Source organism: Embiotoca jacksoni, unplaced genomic scaffold, assembly GCF_022577435.1.
Source record: "Embiotoca jacksoni isolate LCO1_2020_lvr unplaced genomic scaffold, fEmbJac1.0.p SCAF_4, whole genome shotgun sequence".
NCBI lineage: Eukaryota > Metazoa > Chordata > Actinopteri > Embiotocidae > Embiotoca > Embiotoca jacksoni.
Genome location: NW_027185392.1, coordinates 8558410 through 8572933, shown reverse-complemented (window position 1 = coordinate 8572933; position 14524 = coordinate 8558410). Strand labels below are relative to the sequence as shown.

General features: G+C 41.6%; 1 protein-coding gene across 5 annotated transcripts in view; it reads right to left on the bottom strand.

Annotated features, from left to right (window-relative positions):
* Positions 1–96: 96 nt before the first annotated feature.
* Positions 97–14524, bottom strand: part of clockb (clock circadian regulator b) — a 22313-nt gene continuing 7885 nt past the window's right edge. For 4 of the 5 annotated variants that reach the window (XM_069166664.1, XM_069166661.1, XM_069166663.1 and 1 more), the window contains exons 10-24: positions 14226–14339; positions 11902–12020; positions 11719–11801; positions 10735–10841; positions 10483–10630; positions 10194–10269; positions 9126–9270; positions 8856–8959; positions 8019–8144; positions 7469–7627; positions 6505–6705; positions 5495–5688; positions 5212–5344; positions 4576–4710; positions 97–3742 (exon numbers count right to left, since the gene is read on the bottom strand). In XM_069166664.1, coding sequence (XP_069022765.1) covers positions 3437–3742; positions 4576–4710; positions 5212–5344; positions 5495–5688; positions 6505–6705; positions 7469–7627; positions 8019–8144; positions 8856–8959; positions 9126–9270; positions 10194–10269; positions 10483–10630; positions 10735–10841; positions 11719–11801; positions 11902–12020; positions 14226–14339 — 2150 coding nt within the window. In that variant the 3' untranslated portion in view covers positions 97–3436. The remainder of the gene's footprint in view (positions 3743–4575; positions 4711–5211; positions 5345–5494; positions 5689–6504; positions 6706–7468; positions 7628–8018; positions 8145–8855; positions 8960–9125; positions 9271–10193; positions 10270–10482; positions 10631–10734; positions 10842–11718; positions 11802–11901; positions 12021–14225; positions 14340–14524) is intronic. The other variant, XM_069166666.1, reaches the window with a different exon arrangement.

Below are 14524 nucleotides of genomic sequence, written 5' to 3'. Positions count from 1 at the left end.
TGGAGTTGCCAAAGTCGGTAAAGTGCTTACCAAGGTTGCAGCTGTTCCATACCAGCATGTCTAAAAACAAGAGTACGATAGAGCAGACGTGTCACGTTTAATATTTGCAACTGTTTTTATTTTCAAATTGACCAAGAGGGCAGAGAGTTGGGGGTTATAATAATAGCAAACATCTTGCTTCAAAATATTGAATATTATTACATTTGACTTTGGGGTAGATAAAGGAGCACAGTTCAAGAGCAGAAGAAGGGATATACATACATACATACAGTACAGGTAAGCATAGCACCATTTTACACTGAATACTGGTGTTCTTAACTTTGTGTATGTGTACAGTATTATACTAGAACTATAACTCTTTAGAACCAAACTGTGTAGTGGAAAGGTGATCTGTGTATTTATGTGGAGGGGGGAAGGGGAGGGGGCCTTGCTTTCTTTGTCGATGGCGTCCCATTACAAATATTCTAGACCTCCACCTTCAACATGTTTTAACATTTGTTTCCAACCAGATGTTGACAAGAGACATAATTTTGCAAAAACACACCAATGAAGTTTTTTCCTTGTGAAACACTCAAGAGGTTCTGTTACAATGCAAAGCCTGAAAATAAGATTGTATTTCTGATTCTTGCAGTGAGAATCCTGATTTTCTTTCAAACCCCTCTTTTTCCTTCATCACAAAGCCTGTTAAAAGTTCTTCATAATAAACAGTTACAACATCCATTAGTCTCTTTAAAACCACCTTTACATTCTTTGGGCTGGGTATCAGTGACACAAACTATTAACATTTCACCACTACCCTTTAGAGTAATGCTTTAAACACAAACTACTCTATAGAGGACCGAGGGTTGCTGTGTGATTGCTGGAAGACCTGGTTGGAAATAGTACCAATTTCACTGGGAAATCTCTACTTTTCCTTATTTGTCGACGAAGTCAAGAGGAGGATTTGTCCATGCCAAGTCACACACATGGCTGTTCAATCTAAATTTTGCTCATCTCAGGGTTAGTATTTGAGACTTGCCGGATGTGTAGTTACTGTGATAAGTGTTTGTTGAGCAGCCTGTCACTGTAAAACAACAACAGCGCCTATTTTCTTTATAGCCTGACAGGTGACCAGTGCTCTGCATTTCCAAACATCCATCCTTTTCCAGTCACACATATGTTGCCATATGAAAATATACTGGGTTACAGTGACACTTAACATGCACACAATCTCTCTCTCTCTCTCTCTCTTGTCGCACACAAACATGTATTCAAGTTGAGCTAGTCCCACACGCAGGCCTGCACAATACTGGGCCCGACCACAGAGGACGTTTCTTGAAAATTACAATTTCTTTATACTGCAACGCAAGAACTGATTGGCTATCGCCAGGGGAAACCAATGCAGACCCCCCCGAGTGATATACGAGAAGTAGGATCAAGGAAAGAAGATGCTATACTTTCTCACACTCACACTCTCACACACACACACACACACACACACACACACACACACACACACACACACACACACACACACACAAGCTTCACTACACTCTGAGACAAAACAACACATTCTAAATGCTCCTCTGCCACCATTACACTCCCACCAATCCAAGGCTTTTCTGTTTGATATGGCTTATCACTGTAGTACACCGGCTGAGCCCACATCCATTTCTGTGTTTGGAAAATGGACCTGGGCCCAGACCTGGTTTGAACTGCTGTTTGAGAACTGAGAGACTGAACCGAACTGAACTGAACTGAACTGCACGAGGGTTTCTGAGGCCTAGGAAAAGAACGAAGGATGAAACACTGATGATACAGCAGACCATGAGACGGATTCGCAGGGACAATGAAGTCAATCTAATCCAATCAGGGTGAAAGCCAGAGGGTTTCTCTATATTTTTTGCTCTATTAAATCTCAACAACCAAGGTTACAATACAACATATTTCTATGTTCTCTTCGGAGACTCCACTTCTATTTTGGTAAGGAAATAAGGAAGACTCAAGAGAAATGCGGGTAGAATGTGATTCAGTCACCACACCCTTTCTGACACTTCCGGTCTTTGCTGCATCACTGTCTAATCCTTCCTGATCTTGTTCCAGACTGAGGCAGAAGCAAATAACTTTCCACATTCCTGAGAATACAAGTACCATCCAGCAACTTCAAACTCTTACTAAGTCAATTATTGTAAGACACAAGGGGCAACAGACAGACAGACAGACAGACAGACAGACAGACAGACACACACACACACACACACACACACACACACACACACACACACACACAAAGCACAGACACTCTCATGCACACTAAGATTGTATTCTCAAAAACACACATAGAATCACACCACAGATTACAAACAACTAGGTCTCGACAGTGATTTACTGTACACAACCACATCAAGTGCTAACGTTTCGGGAGGTTGAGGATATACTGTTTGTTACGTATAGGGCTCTCTGACTGTTAAAAAATAATCCCTACTATATACACACGCATTAACTTTATTCGGGGTAATATGTTGTTGGAAAATATATACGCCTTTGAATAGTCTGCTCAAAAATAAAAAAAATCATAATTGACTATGTTATTGGCACTTGGAATCACTAAACCCGTTAAATGTACAGTAATCATCTTGCAAATATTTCTGTTAAAACTGTCATCTAGTTTCTTGCCAAACATAATTTGTAATTACAAAGTTAGAAGAGCCATTTTTGTCTCAGAGACACAGTGTTTAAAAACACAATTTCCACAAAAAGAAAAAGAAAAACCCAAGCCCAACCATTTTTTTTAAACACACGGACAGACCCTTAAAGCCTCATTCTGGACCTCTTTTTTTTTTTCTTTTTTTTTTCTCTCTCGCGTCGGGGTGGGGGGGTGGGTGGGGTGGGGTGGGGTTGAGGAAGGGTCTAAGAGAGCATGTCATTGCTTCATCTTTGACCAGAAAACACTTGAACAAAGTAAAAATTCATTTTTCAAAAGCGACTAATAAAAGCTTACACAGTTATTCTTTTCATGCAATCATATAAAATTCTACATTTCTGTTTTCTGTTAGGCTATATTGGGATATTTACAATTTTTTTTTCCTTTATCATACAGTAAATCTGTACAAGAGCAGTCCGCTTTGACACACAAAAAAAAGAGCCCATCATTACCGTGACAATGAGGTGCTCTCTATTTTTTTTCAGGTATCCACGGAGACTGGAGCTCCCTCACAATTTCACCTGCGGTGAAGGAAATGGAGATTTGAATCCATCCTGTTGCCATGAGGACCCCTTTGTTGAGTTCCTTGTAGACTCACAGACTTTCCTCTTTCCTATGATTCATTTCTTTTAGATGGAGGAAGGGAGGGCGATCATTTTTGGGGAAAGGGAAGGTTGTGACAGCCACGCGACCAACAACAAAAGTATGCAGCGATCCCTTAAGAGTTTCGGTTCCCCAGGTTTCCTCCAGACTTCACTGCGGTTGGCTGCTGACACTGTCAGTCCTGTGTGACGACGGGGCTTTCTGCTGTTTCTGGGGCTGCGGTTTTAGCTGCTGCTGGTGCCTCTGGTGGTGAGATTGTTGCTGTGGTTGTTGCTGCTGCTGTTGCCTTTGCTGCTGTTGTTGCTGTTGTTGCTGCTGCTGCTGTTGTTGTTGCTGCTGCTGCTGCTGTGGTTGCTGGGGATGCGTTGCCTGGGTGAAAGTGCCCTGTTGTTGGAGGGGGAAAGCTGCCTGCAGAATCAGCTGGGTTGACTGGTTACCGTGGAGAAGACGAGTGCCCTGGGAGCAAAGAATACACCTCTTTAGTCTAATTTTTTTTAAATTATTTTTCTTTTTACATATCCCGCTGTTAAAATGTGTAAAACTCTTGAAGTGTATATGCTGCTGCAGGCAGTGGAGGAGAACATTTTCAGGTCCTTTACTTAGGGAACTAAAGTACTAATACCACACTGTGTACATACTCCACTACAAGTATTCAAAATTATACCCAAGTAAAAGTATGTAGGGAGTAGTATCAGCAGCATTGACTTAAAGTATCAAAAGTACAAGTACTCTTTGGTCCCTGTCAGTGTTTTACCATCATATATGTTGTTTTTGGATGAATATTACTGCTGCACTTTTGTGCATTATACTTGAGATGTAGGACAATTTTCTCAGCCCTCAAAAGAGCATTTAATCATTCAGTTTATCAGCAAAATTCAAATTCAAAATCACCAAATTTGGTACATGGTTCTCACTGCACAGGCAGGGTATAAAAACTTGTATTCTGAAAAGCAACAAAAGCTGTCACAAATGTAGCAGAATAAAAAGTACAATATCTTGAGATTTAGTGGAACAGAAGAATAAAGTACCATGAAGTGGAAAAACTTAAGTAAAGTACAAGTACCTTGAATTTGTACTTAAGTACATTGCTTGAGTTACACTCTACCACTGGCTGCAGGTACAAAACGCATTCCGTTAACAGTACTTATATTATTCAATAATTACTCACTAAGGCATAAAGACAGGGAATCTGTTCAGCAACATAAAACACATGGATAACATTACATCTTAAAGACACTCCTCTATTTGTCTCCATAATACCAATGACATTTTCTGCCCTCTCGTGGTACCTGTAGAAACTGTTGCTGTTGCTGCTGCCCCTGCTGGCTGCTCTGTGCCATTACAGCTGTCTGGTTTTGGCCCTCAGGCTGGCCTTGGGAAGGTTGGGCCGGTTGAAGAGTCAGGGTCTGGGTCTGCCCCCCCTGCTGAAGTGACACAGTGTTAACAAAGTACAAAGCAATGTAGTAAAACAAAGGAATGAAGATTTTCTCATGTTATTTTTATATAAAATACTCTCAGTTACTACTTTTAGAGAGATAAGTAACTTAAATGGCTTCAAATTGAAGGTGGTAAGAGCCATTGCTTAATTCCCCAAATCCCATGTAGATTCAAACCGCATTATAATGAGTATATTCAGGATGTGTATTTCACATTAGAGAATGGTCAATGAGTAGTGTCTGCACTAGAATTCTTCATCGTTACCAATACCACCTTTTTTTTTTTTTAGAATGAAAATATGTGAAAATTAAATGTTTCCAAGGATCATTTGCAGAGCTACTGTGCCATATTTCAATATACCACACAGTAAAATGTTTAATTGAACCTCACACCCAGTCTGTTATAAGGCCTCTATTCAAAAATAGTCTTGATCTGAGACAGACACAGCGCATGCCTTTTCTCTTTGACTCATACAGCTGTGTGTTTACCTGCTGGCCGCCGAAGGGGTTGTACGCGGTAACCACCTGCCCCATGAACATAGAGGTGGGAACCATGACTGCACCGCATGCATGCATTGGAGCTGTTACGAGCTTGGTCACCAGCTGCTGCCCTGCTGGGAATCTGGAAAGATCATCTGTATTAGTAGTGTCCATGCGTCATACTGGATTTGCACTATTCAAATCCACTTTACCACCTTGGTTACAGATGGGATTTCTGGTTACTAAGGAGCAGTATTTAACTGGGAATCAGGTTTGATTGTTGTCTACATACCGGATCTGTCGGTCCTGGGTGAAGGTGGCCACAGCTGTGCCTTGCTGCGTGTTGTTCTGTGGCAGGCTGGTGCTGATCTGCAGCACGTTTGGCTGTCCTGGCTGGGAAATCATCATGGTGTTGTATAATGGAGCAGAGACAGGGCCCTGGGTCTGGGGCTGAGCCTGGGAAGGTTGCTGGGGCTGACGCTGGGGCTGTAAAGAGGAAATGGTGAAGGGCATGACATGAATTCCTTTCAAATGAAGTGGATTTACTAAGATCCTTTTTTGTGGATTATTTTCCATGTTTTCTCCTTTTCACTTCATAACGGAATGTATCATATTTGAGCACAGCTTGAAATACATTCAAGTAATCAAAAATATACAGAAAAAGAAAATAAATTGAATTTGAAACCCCTTTCAACACAATATTGTTTCTGTGTAAAAAGGTGGTTGTACTGAAGCCACTCCAAGATTAGTGGGTGCAAACACAAAGAGAAATGTGTTGCTTCTCTTATTCTGACTGTTTTCAATGGGCTTTAGTATTACCAGACAACATAATCAATGTTTCACAATAGTAGAGATTTAAGGGTGTCTTTAACCGCAGCTAATTAGGTTTGTGTGTCCTATTATCACTACTAAGAGAACTGAACTGATAAAAAATGGTAACCTTAGCACGACCTTGTGTCGGGTCACTTCTGTGAACTGGATGCATTAGCTATGACGCTTTCTGCTAAGAGTCATTGAGGTCATGCCATGATCATTGAAATGATCCCTCATTTTCGGTCTTTCTCTCTGGCCTCCCTCCTCTCGCGTTGATACAAAGAATTTGCATGAAAAGCTTTTTAGTAATGAGTTACATTCTTGAGAAATATCTCTGAGATTATACACAAAAATATGGAGATGATAAATGTTTTCATAGAATCACAGTAATGGAAGGCAACATGCAAATCAATTTCCATCTGATCTGAACTTTCACAAACACAGAAGCAGTATCAATATAATGTGTGTGTGTGTGTGTGTGTGTCTCACCTGTGTGAGGGTGTTGGGCTGCTGCTGTAAGCTCTGCTGAGGGGGCGGAGCCTGCTGCTGGATGGTGAGTTGCTGAGTTCCTGAATGGACGGGGTTTATTGTTGTTTGCTGGACCTGATTGGTCAAAGCTGCTGTTTGCTGGACCGTCCCCACCTGAGGAAGCTGTACGTTCATTGCTCCACCCTGCTGCTGCAGCAACATCTGTTGGGATGGAGACATCAAAAGTCAGGGCACAGTGGTCTGGGTGCCTAGATTTACAATGTTTGTAGTTATTTTTGTATATTTGTGTGTCTTAACATGCAGTTATTGTAAGAACAGAATAATATACTGAGAGAAATTGGCTGTACACACACTCAGGGTTGTGACTATTATTGCCATTTCCTTTGAACAGAAGGAAAATAATATATAATGCATGATCCTAATCCTGATCTAGGTCAGGCCAAACCAGGTACCACACAAAACGATAAGAAGAAGCATGCTACACCTTTTGAAAAAGAAGAGCGGCTGCATTGTAGTTTTGTTCAAATAAATGTTATTCAAAATTTTGAAAATATTGTTGGGAGAAACCTCAATGCTACATCTTAACAACAATGACATTTGAAGTATGAAATTACGGTGTGAGCAAAATACATCTTGTCAGGCTTTTGTTTGAATATAATTTGTTTTCTTTTGCTGGAAAAGGTAAGTGCAGTTATACATACTGTTTGATCAAATACAGCATCTAACCCTTATCAGCAAACTGTGTTTAATTTGACCAAACGCAAACAAGTAAAACTTACAAAGACAGAGAAATAGATATGACGGGATGAGAGAGATAAAACAAAGCAAGGGAAGATTTCAGTGGGTGAGAACTTGATGACTATTATGTCACAATGAACACAATATACTACATTTAATGAATATAAAATGAGCAAACTTGATCTAAAAATACATTTATTTGTAGGCAAAAAGATCTCCAGCTTACCTGTATGCCCTGTCCCTGCACTCTCTGCAGCTGGTCTTGGATGTGTCTGAGTTCGTCCTGCTGCCGCTGGATGTTGGCCTGGATCAATCTGGTCCTCTGCTCTAGCTGCTCCTTTAAGTGCTGCATGGCATTCACCTGCGCTGAGAACTCCATCACTGGCTGTGGATGGAGATGAAAAGAACATGCAATGCTATATGTATGCAAATAGCAGTGGCATGCGCTGATAGTTATTAGGAAACGCCACAAAATGCATATTAAACTAAACTGTAACGTCAGAGGTAATGAACGAGTTGACAAAAGGCCTTTCACAGTTCTTTAAGTGATTCTATCCAACCACTAGTCCAAAACCTAAAACTATACAGTTCATTCACAACATACTAAGAAACACAGCAATTATTAACCTTCGGGCATTTTGACTGAAAACATCTGAATTCAACAATTATTCTGTTGTCAAAATTGTTCTCAAGGTGTTTAATGGGCAAATCATTTCAGCTGTGCTTCATCACACATGATCGTGTGATGAAACAAAGTGTAGTAGCAGCGCTCTCACTTGAACGTTTGCTTGGAGTTGCTGTGGTTGTTGTTGTTGTTGTTGCTGCTGCTGCTGCTGCTGCTGCTGTTGTTGCGTGATCATGGCTGGAGTTACACTCTGTCCTGTGGTCTGTGAGCTCATAGACTGCAAACATACAGAATATCATCAAGAAATATGACAACTGAAGTGTATGACTTTCCTTAATCCAAATGCATGTTAACACCACGTACATATGTTGCAGCTGCATTATGTTAGACCTCTGCTTTGGTTTTTAAATGTCCACTGGCAGCAGAGTGTCTCAGCTCAATTGAAAAATACACAGTAGTGCTGCGCTGATTCTGGCCTACATGAGTCATGAGCGGGGTGAGTGTAAAAGGCTAAAGTCCGAAAATGTTTTGTTCTTAAATGTTTTATGACATTGGAAGAAATATGTTGTGCCAACATGTGCCATTCACCTATAGCCTACTTTTGTGCAGTCTCGTGGAGCATAAAATCACATGGATATATTTGCACAGTATGTAAGTATTTGGGTAGCTACTTATGTTTGTTTACATCAGTATAGAAATAACTTTTGAAAATTGTTGCCATTTTGTCAAAACGTTTAGGGGTTTAAAAGTAACTTAACAGATACACATGACATCAAACAAAATTGTCATATATTTGGTGGGAAATCCTTTGTAGTCATTGACTGCTTGAGGTCTTCCACCTCTAAACATCAGCAGATGCTTTGTATTTTCTGTGGCAGTCTGATTTAAATTTAATCTCTGTTTGTGTTAATCATGGCCCAAACATTTTGTTGTTAAAACAGAAATTTATAGTTTGCAAATGGACTGTTTTTGGCCAATAATGTCTCACCTGGCTGCTGATGGATGAACGGCGCTGTGACGTCATCTCCATGGTGGAGGCCAACGATTGCCGAGGAGGCGTGGCCGTGTCCATGTGCAGCTTGGAAGCTGTTGCTGCAGAGACAAAATCTTTGATGAGTCCAATTCAGACCCTGCTGACAATATCATATCGTCACAACAGGGCTTTGTCATCCCATTTAGCTCCAGAACAGTTACAGTAGACGTCAGTCTATAACTATTAATTATTATGCACGTATATGTAACTATGTTTTGTCCTTACAAGTGCAAGTGTTGTCAGAGACATGTGATGAGGACTTGCGGGAACTCCGGGAGGAAGTTGAAGGTGTTCGGCTGTGGTCAAATCGCTCCAGAGCTTCCTTCAGGCTGGACGTATTGAGCTGTGACTCTGAGCCAGAGTCCTGACTCTGAAAAGTAAAACTTACCAAGATAAGTAAAGTAAAAAAAAAATATATGTTGTAGCCATGTGGCCACAAATGCCATCAGCAGTGAGTCCCTGGTTTGATTCCTGGCAGGCTGGACCGTTGATGCATGGGATTCCTCTACTCTCTTTCCTCCTACTCTTTACATTTCATGTTTTCTTCCACTCTCACAATCAACTTAAACAAAAAAAATTTAAAAAAAGAATAAACCTTTAAATGGCAGGACTGAGGGATAAATAAGGAAAGGATCCTTCAACATAAAATATATGAAATCTGAATGAACCACTACCGACAGAGTAAATACACTTGTGCTTCAGCCTGCTGTCCTGTTACATGAACGTACAAAAAGGGCAATTTATTTAAGGAACATTACAATCCTATTATTATCTGTTCGTAAAACTACACCCAAAGTTTGATTTGCAATGAATTTGTTTTTCCTTTTCTTGATGTCTTCCTTGACCAAAGTGAAAGCTCCTTTCACTAAGATAACTTCAGAGAACAACAGTCAGTTTGTCAGGTTTGTGGACAGTGTGGAAGGAGAGAAATGTTGATGGGCAGTGGGAACTCAGAGAGATGTTAATGGATAACCACAGAAACAGGCTTTTGACTTACTGTTATACGAGACAGGTTACATTAAAAACCAGTCTCTAGGCTTTAATTTGAGAATATCTAATGATATGATGGCTTTTATTGAAGCTAAATATATTATTTTAATGTATCATCAGTAAAGAATCTTAGCCAATCTGATAATCCACGTTCATTACATTAAGTCTTAAGGAACAATTTCAACAAGAGTATTTTTTAATAATTTCTCTCCCGTACTTGATTGTTGCGGTTCATTTTATTGATGGGATTGTGCATTTATGAAAACGTATGTCTATGGACGACTTCTGGAAGTTATTTCTCACCTTATCCACAGTGATTTCTGGATTAGACTCCTCAATGCCCAGTTCTCTGCGCTGTTCTGCCCGCACCTCTGCATAGCTGCATTTTAAACCAAAAAAGAAAACCAATAAAGAAGCAAGAAGGTGGTGCACATGAGAGACAAAATAATAAAAAAAAATGTTGTGTCACCAAGGATATATATATATATATATATATATAAAAAAAAAGATAAAAGATAAATCAAAAGCCTTTTATTGTTAACAATATCTCTATTAAACAAGGTCAGATGAAGCAGCATTGAGCTGGTGTTACCTGACTACTGTGTGTGTGCAGACGATAAACTCTGGTCGAGAGTTCCACTGGTGATAGGTGATGTAGTAATGTGTCTGCAGCCAGATCCACTGCTGACCTTTCGTCAGGAAACGGTAGTAGCATGACTTCCCTTTACCATACTGCATCACTTAACAGGAGAGAGAAGCAATGAAAAGATGTGACACACAACAGGCAGCGGAAGGCTTTTCCAACGAATATTGGAGCTGAATATGAGTAAATGTGAGGCCTTACAGTGTTCGTGACATTTGGCTAGCGTCTCCAGGTCGTCCACGTGGTAATAGTCGTACCCTGATGTACCCAGAACCTCAAACGGCAGGTAGCCTATGATTGGAGGGGCTCTGAAAAGAGAAAAAAAAAAAGCATGTCCTCACTCTGCTGCTGGACAGATACTATCGGTAGAGAGGAGCTGCTACTAATTTTCATGCACATAGCTAATCAGATTCAATCATTGCATACAGTTAGCTTTTGTTGGCCACTCCTGTATAACCATCTGTTGAAATTAACCTAATTTGAACCATATTGGTATGTAAAACAAATGGGTTTAAAGATGAAAAGGGGACATGTGAAAAATTGCTTGTACTGCCTCCTATTGGTGAATTGTTTTTGCACGTATGACGTATGGTTGGACTATTAATACTACCAAATCTGTTTCATGCTGTGTGTGAGTAATTGTATTACTCATGTTGTGCATGTGTGAGAGCAGGTCAGCTGAGATGAGGAAGAGGCAAAAATCCCCACTCAGAATAGGGTTTTATGTGATGGCATTATTGCGCAGGATGACTCGCATGATTTTATTTTATGCAAATGTATTTAGGTTCCTCCAACCCCCAGGTTAAGAACCACAGACCTAGCCAAGTGGATGCTCTTAGGTTTAAGTAGAATTCTATCAAAAGAGGGCAAACATGCAATAGTCATGCATTGCTTGAATAGGATGAGTCAGACAATGTTTTATCACAGTGGAAACTGAAAGTATTGTAATTCATTCAGAATGGTCATACAGGCCAGATGAGATATTTTTGAAATACAAAGATAAGAGAAAATATTTCAAGATTGTTTCTCCTGGAAAAATATACAAATGATCAAACACAGCCACCCTAATCAGACGTCAGAAGAATGTGTGTCAGTGTGTGTCTGTGTTGGGAGGGGCGGGCGGAGGGAGGTGGAGTGTTGCTTAAGAAGCAAATCGCTATTAAATACGTGTATTTTAGTGTTTACCTATGGTCTAAGAAGAGGAATTTCCATTCTAAACTGTGCCTAGAGGTGAATTCTTCATTGGGCTCCTCCACTGTACACATTTCCTGTAAATATAAAAGCAAAAAAACAACAGAGGTTTAGAGAAGCAGTGTATTAAAAAGAAAAGACAAAATAATGACTCATGAAAGAGTGTCTCGACAATACCTTAATAAACTGAGGTTTGGCCAGCCGGACAGTGGCCACAAAGCACACCTGGTCATCAAAGGCAGGTTGTAGGGACCGCTGTAACACTCCTGCCAGACCATTCCTTGTCACATTTGCAACTGCAAAGAACAGAGTTGTTTACTCTGAGTGTTAAGGAATCCATAGTGTGGTTCTTTGATAACTTCTTTCGGTGCTTCCCCGCCGGATTCCCCTCGGTGAGATCAACTACAGAAGCTCCAATGACATCACGTCTGTCCGTGACAGACAGGTCGAGCCGTGCTCGTGCAGGTCGGCCCGGGAAATAATTGTGTGGAGCAGCACAAGACTTATGTCACTCCGAGCTACTCGCGTACCGGGGAATTCTGAACAGAGGAGCGGACCTGCTGTCCAGGGGGAACCTGCTGTACTGTAGAGTGGCGACTTCACCCTCGGGTGGTGGAAAAGATCTAGCGGAGATACGGCCAGGCTGCCGTAGATCTCTTCACCGCGCGGGAAAACAACCATTTCTGGCTGTTCTTCTCCGTCAGACACAGGTCTGGCACACCCATGGCCAAATGTCCTGCTGTTTGCTTTCCCACCTCTCGGCCTGATCTCCCCGACTCCAGCCAGAGTGAGGGAACAGGGGTTGTCACTGATCCTGATAGCTCCTTGAAGGCCATCCAAGCACTGGATAGCAGAGATAATCCAGCTGCTGGCAGATAGAACCAAGGCCTCTCCCCATTCGCAGGGACCTTTAGTCCCAAGCGCAGGGAGAAACCTTCCATCCCCACCCAGAGTGCATAGCTCTCTGGGCTGAATGCTGCTGGCCTGCCTCCAGAGGTCATTGACACCACTCAGATTGCAAGAGCCTCCACCCGTGCTCTCTACAGTGGTAAATGTCAGGTGTTCGAGGAGCGGTGTGATGTGAGGGATATTATTCCCCTTCCAGTTTTCAGTGGTGGATGTGTTGTTTTCTACAGACGTTACTGGACAAAGGCAAGGCATTTATTACAATGAAGGTTTATTTGGCAGCAATTTCAGCTTGCCGTGTTGGTTTTGGTGACAAATCTGTGGGGCAGCACCCTCTGGTTTGCCATTTTATGAGAGGTGCATGCCACAAGCGCCCAGCCTCCAGGCCTCTGGTGTCTTTATGGGATCTGTCAATGGTGCTGGACGACCTCTCCCACCACCCTTTCAAGCCTATGAATGTGGTTGGGATGAAGTTCCTGTCAATTAAGACTGCTCTGCTTTTGGCTCTAACTGCAGCCAAGCGAGTGAGTGACTTGCAGGCTTTGTCCATCCACCCTTCCTGGTTGCAGTTCTCCCCGGAGCTCACTAAGGTGTGTTTACGGCCCAATGCAGCTTTTGTGCCGAAGGTGGTGGACTCATCGTACAGGTGTCCCACAGTGGAGCTTGGTGCTTTCCACCCCCCTCCATTTTTCACAATGGAGGACCAGAGGCTTAACACATTATGCCCTGTGCGTGCGCTGAAGGTCTACACGAGTAGAACAACAGAATTCAGGAAAACTGATCAGCTGTTTGTTTCCTGGGCCACTCCTCATAAAAGGTAAACCACTGCCGCGCCAGAGATTATCCCACTGGATTTGGGAGGCCACATCTCAGCCTCCTTTAGGGTTGAGAGCCCATTCTACGAGGATCATGGCCACATCGTGGGCCCTGTTCGGGGGAGTGTCAGTGCAAGTTATTTGTACAGCTGTGAGCTGCACCACGCCTCACGCATTTCTGCATTTTTACAGGATAGACGTGGAACAGCCCTCACTGGCTCATGCAGTGCTGAATACAGGTGCATCAAGTCAGACCTAATGGAGAGGGGGTGGGGGAGGGGAGCACGGCTCGACCTGCCTGTCACTAACAGACGTGATGTCATTGGAGCTCCCGTAGTTGGTCTCACCGAGGCAAATCCCACAGGGAAGCACCGAACGAAGTTATCAAAGAACCAGGGATGATGTTAAGTAACCCAACAATCTGTCTGGTCTGAGGGCAGAGTATGCAATGACCAATGCCAAGAAGACTGATGACACTTTGAAAAAGATTGGTGCATTGTTTAGTTTATAATGGTGTCAAATAATGGTAAAATGTACTTTTATTAAGTTTTACTTAAAATCAAATTAACACGCAAACTTTCACGTCCCTTTGTATTGGTGCATCTGTAAACATGCAAGCTTGTTTTGCAAAATAACAAATAAAACTACTTTACATTTTTAAGAGATTAAAATATTGTTTTTACACCGTTCAGTTGTTCTAAAATGTTTTAACATGCAACATTCTTTCAATGGCTAAAAGTAAAAAAAACAAAAAACATTAGGATGTGATTGGTTACATACCATTATTGAGAGACTTGAAGTTGCCGATGAACTTAACATATTCATAAACAGGAGGTTCTTTGGGGTCAATGGCCCCTCGCAGCATATGACAGCAGAACTCCATGTGATTCTTACCTGGAGAAACAAATGCACATAAAAAACAAATTACTAAAACATTTCTTTGAAGCAGTAAAATCTTTGTTCGTGTGTTCAAAAATGTTTCATAGCGCTGAAAATCAAGACAAAACAGTGATGTTGTCGTCCAAAAATAATTCAAAAAACCAGAAGACTTTTTAGACTTTTGTGGGGCAACACTACGA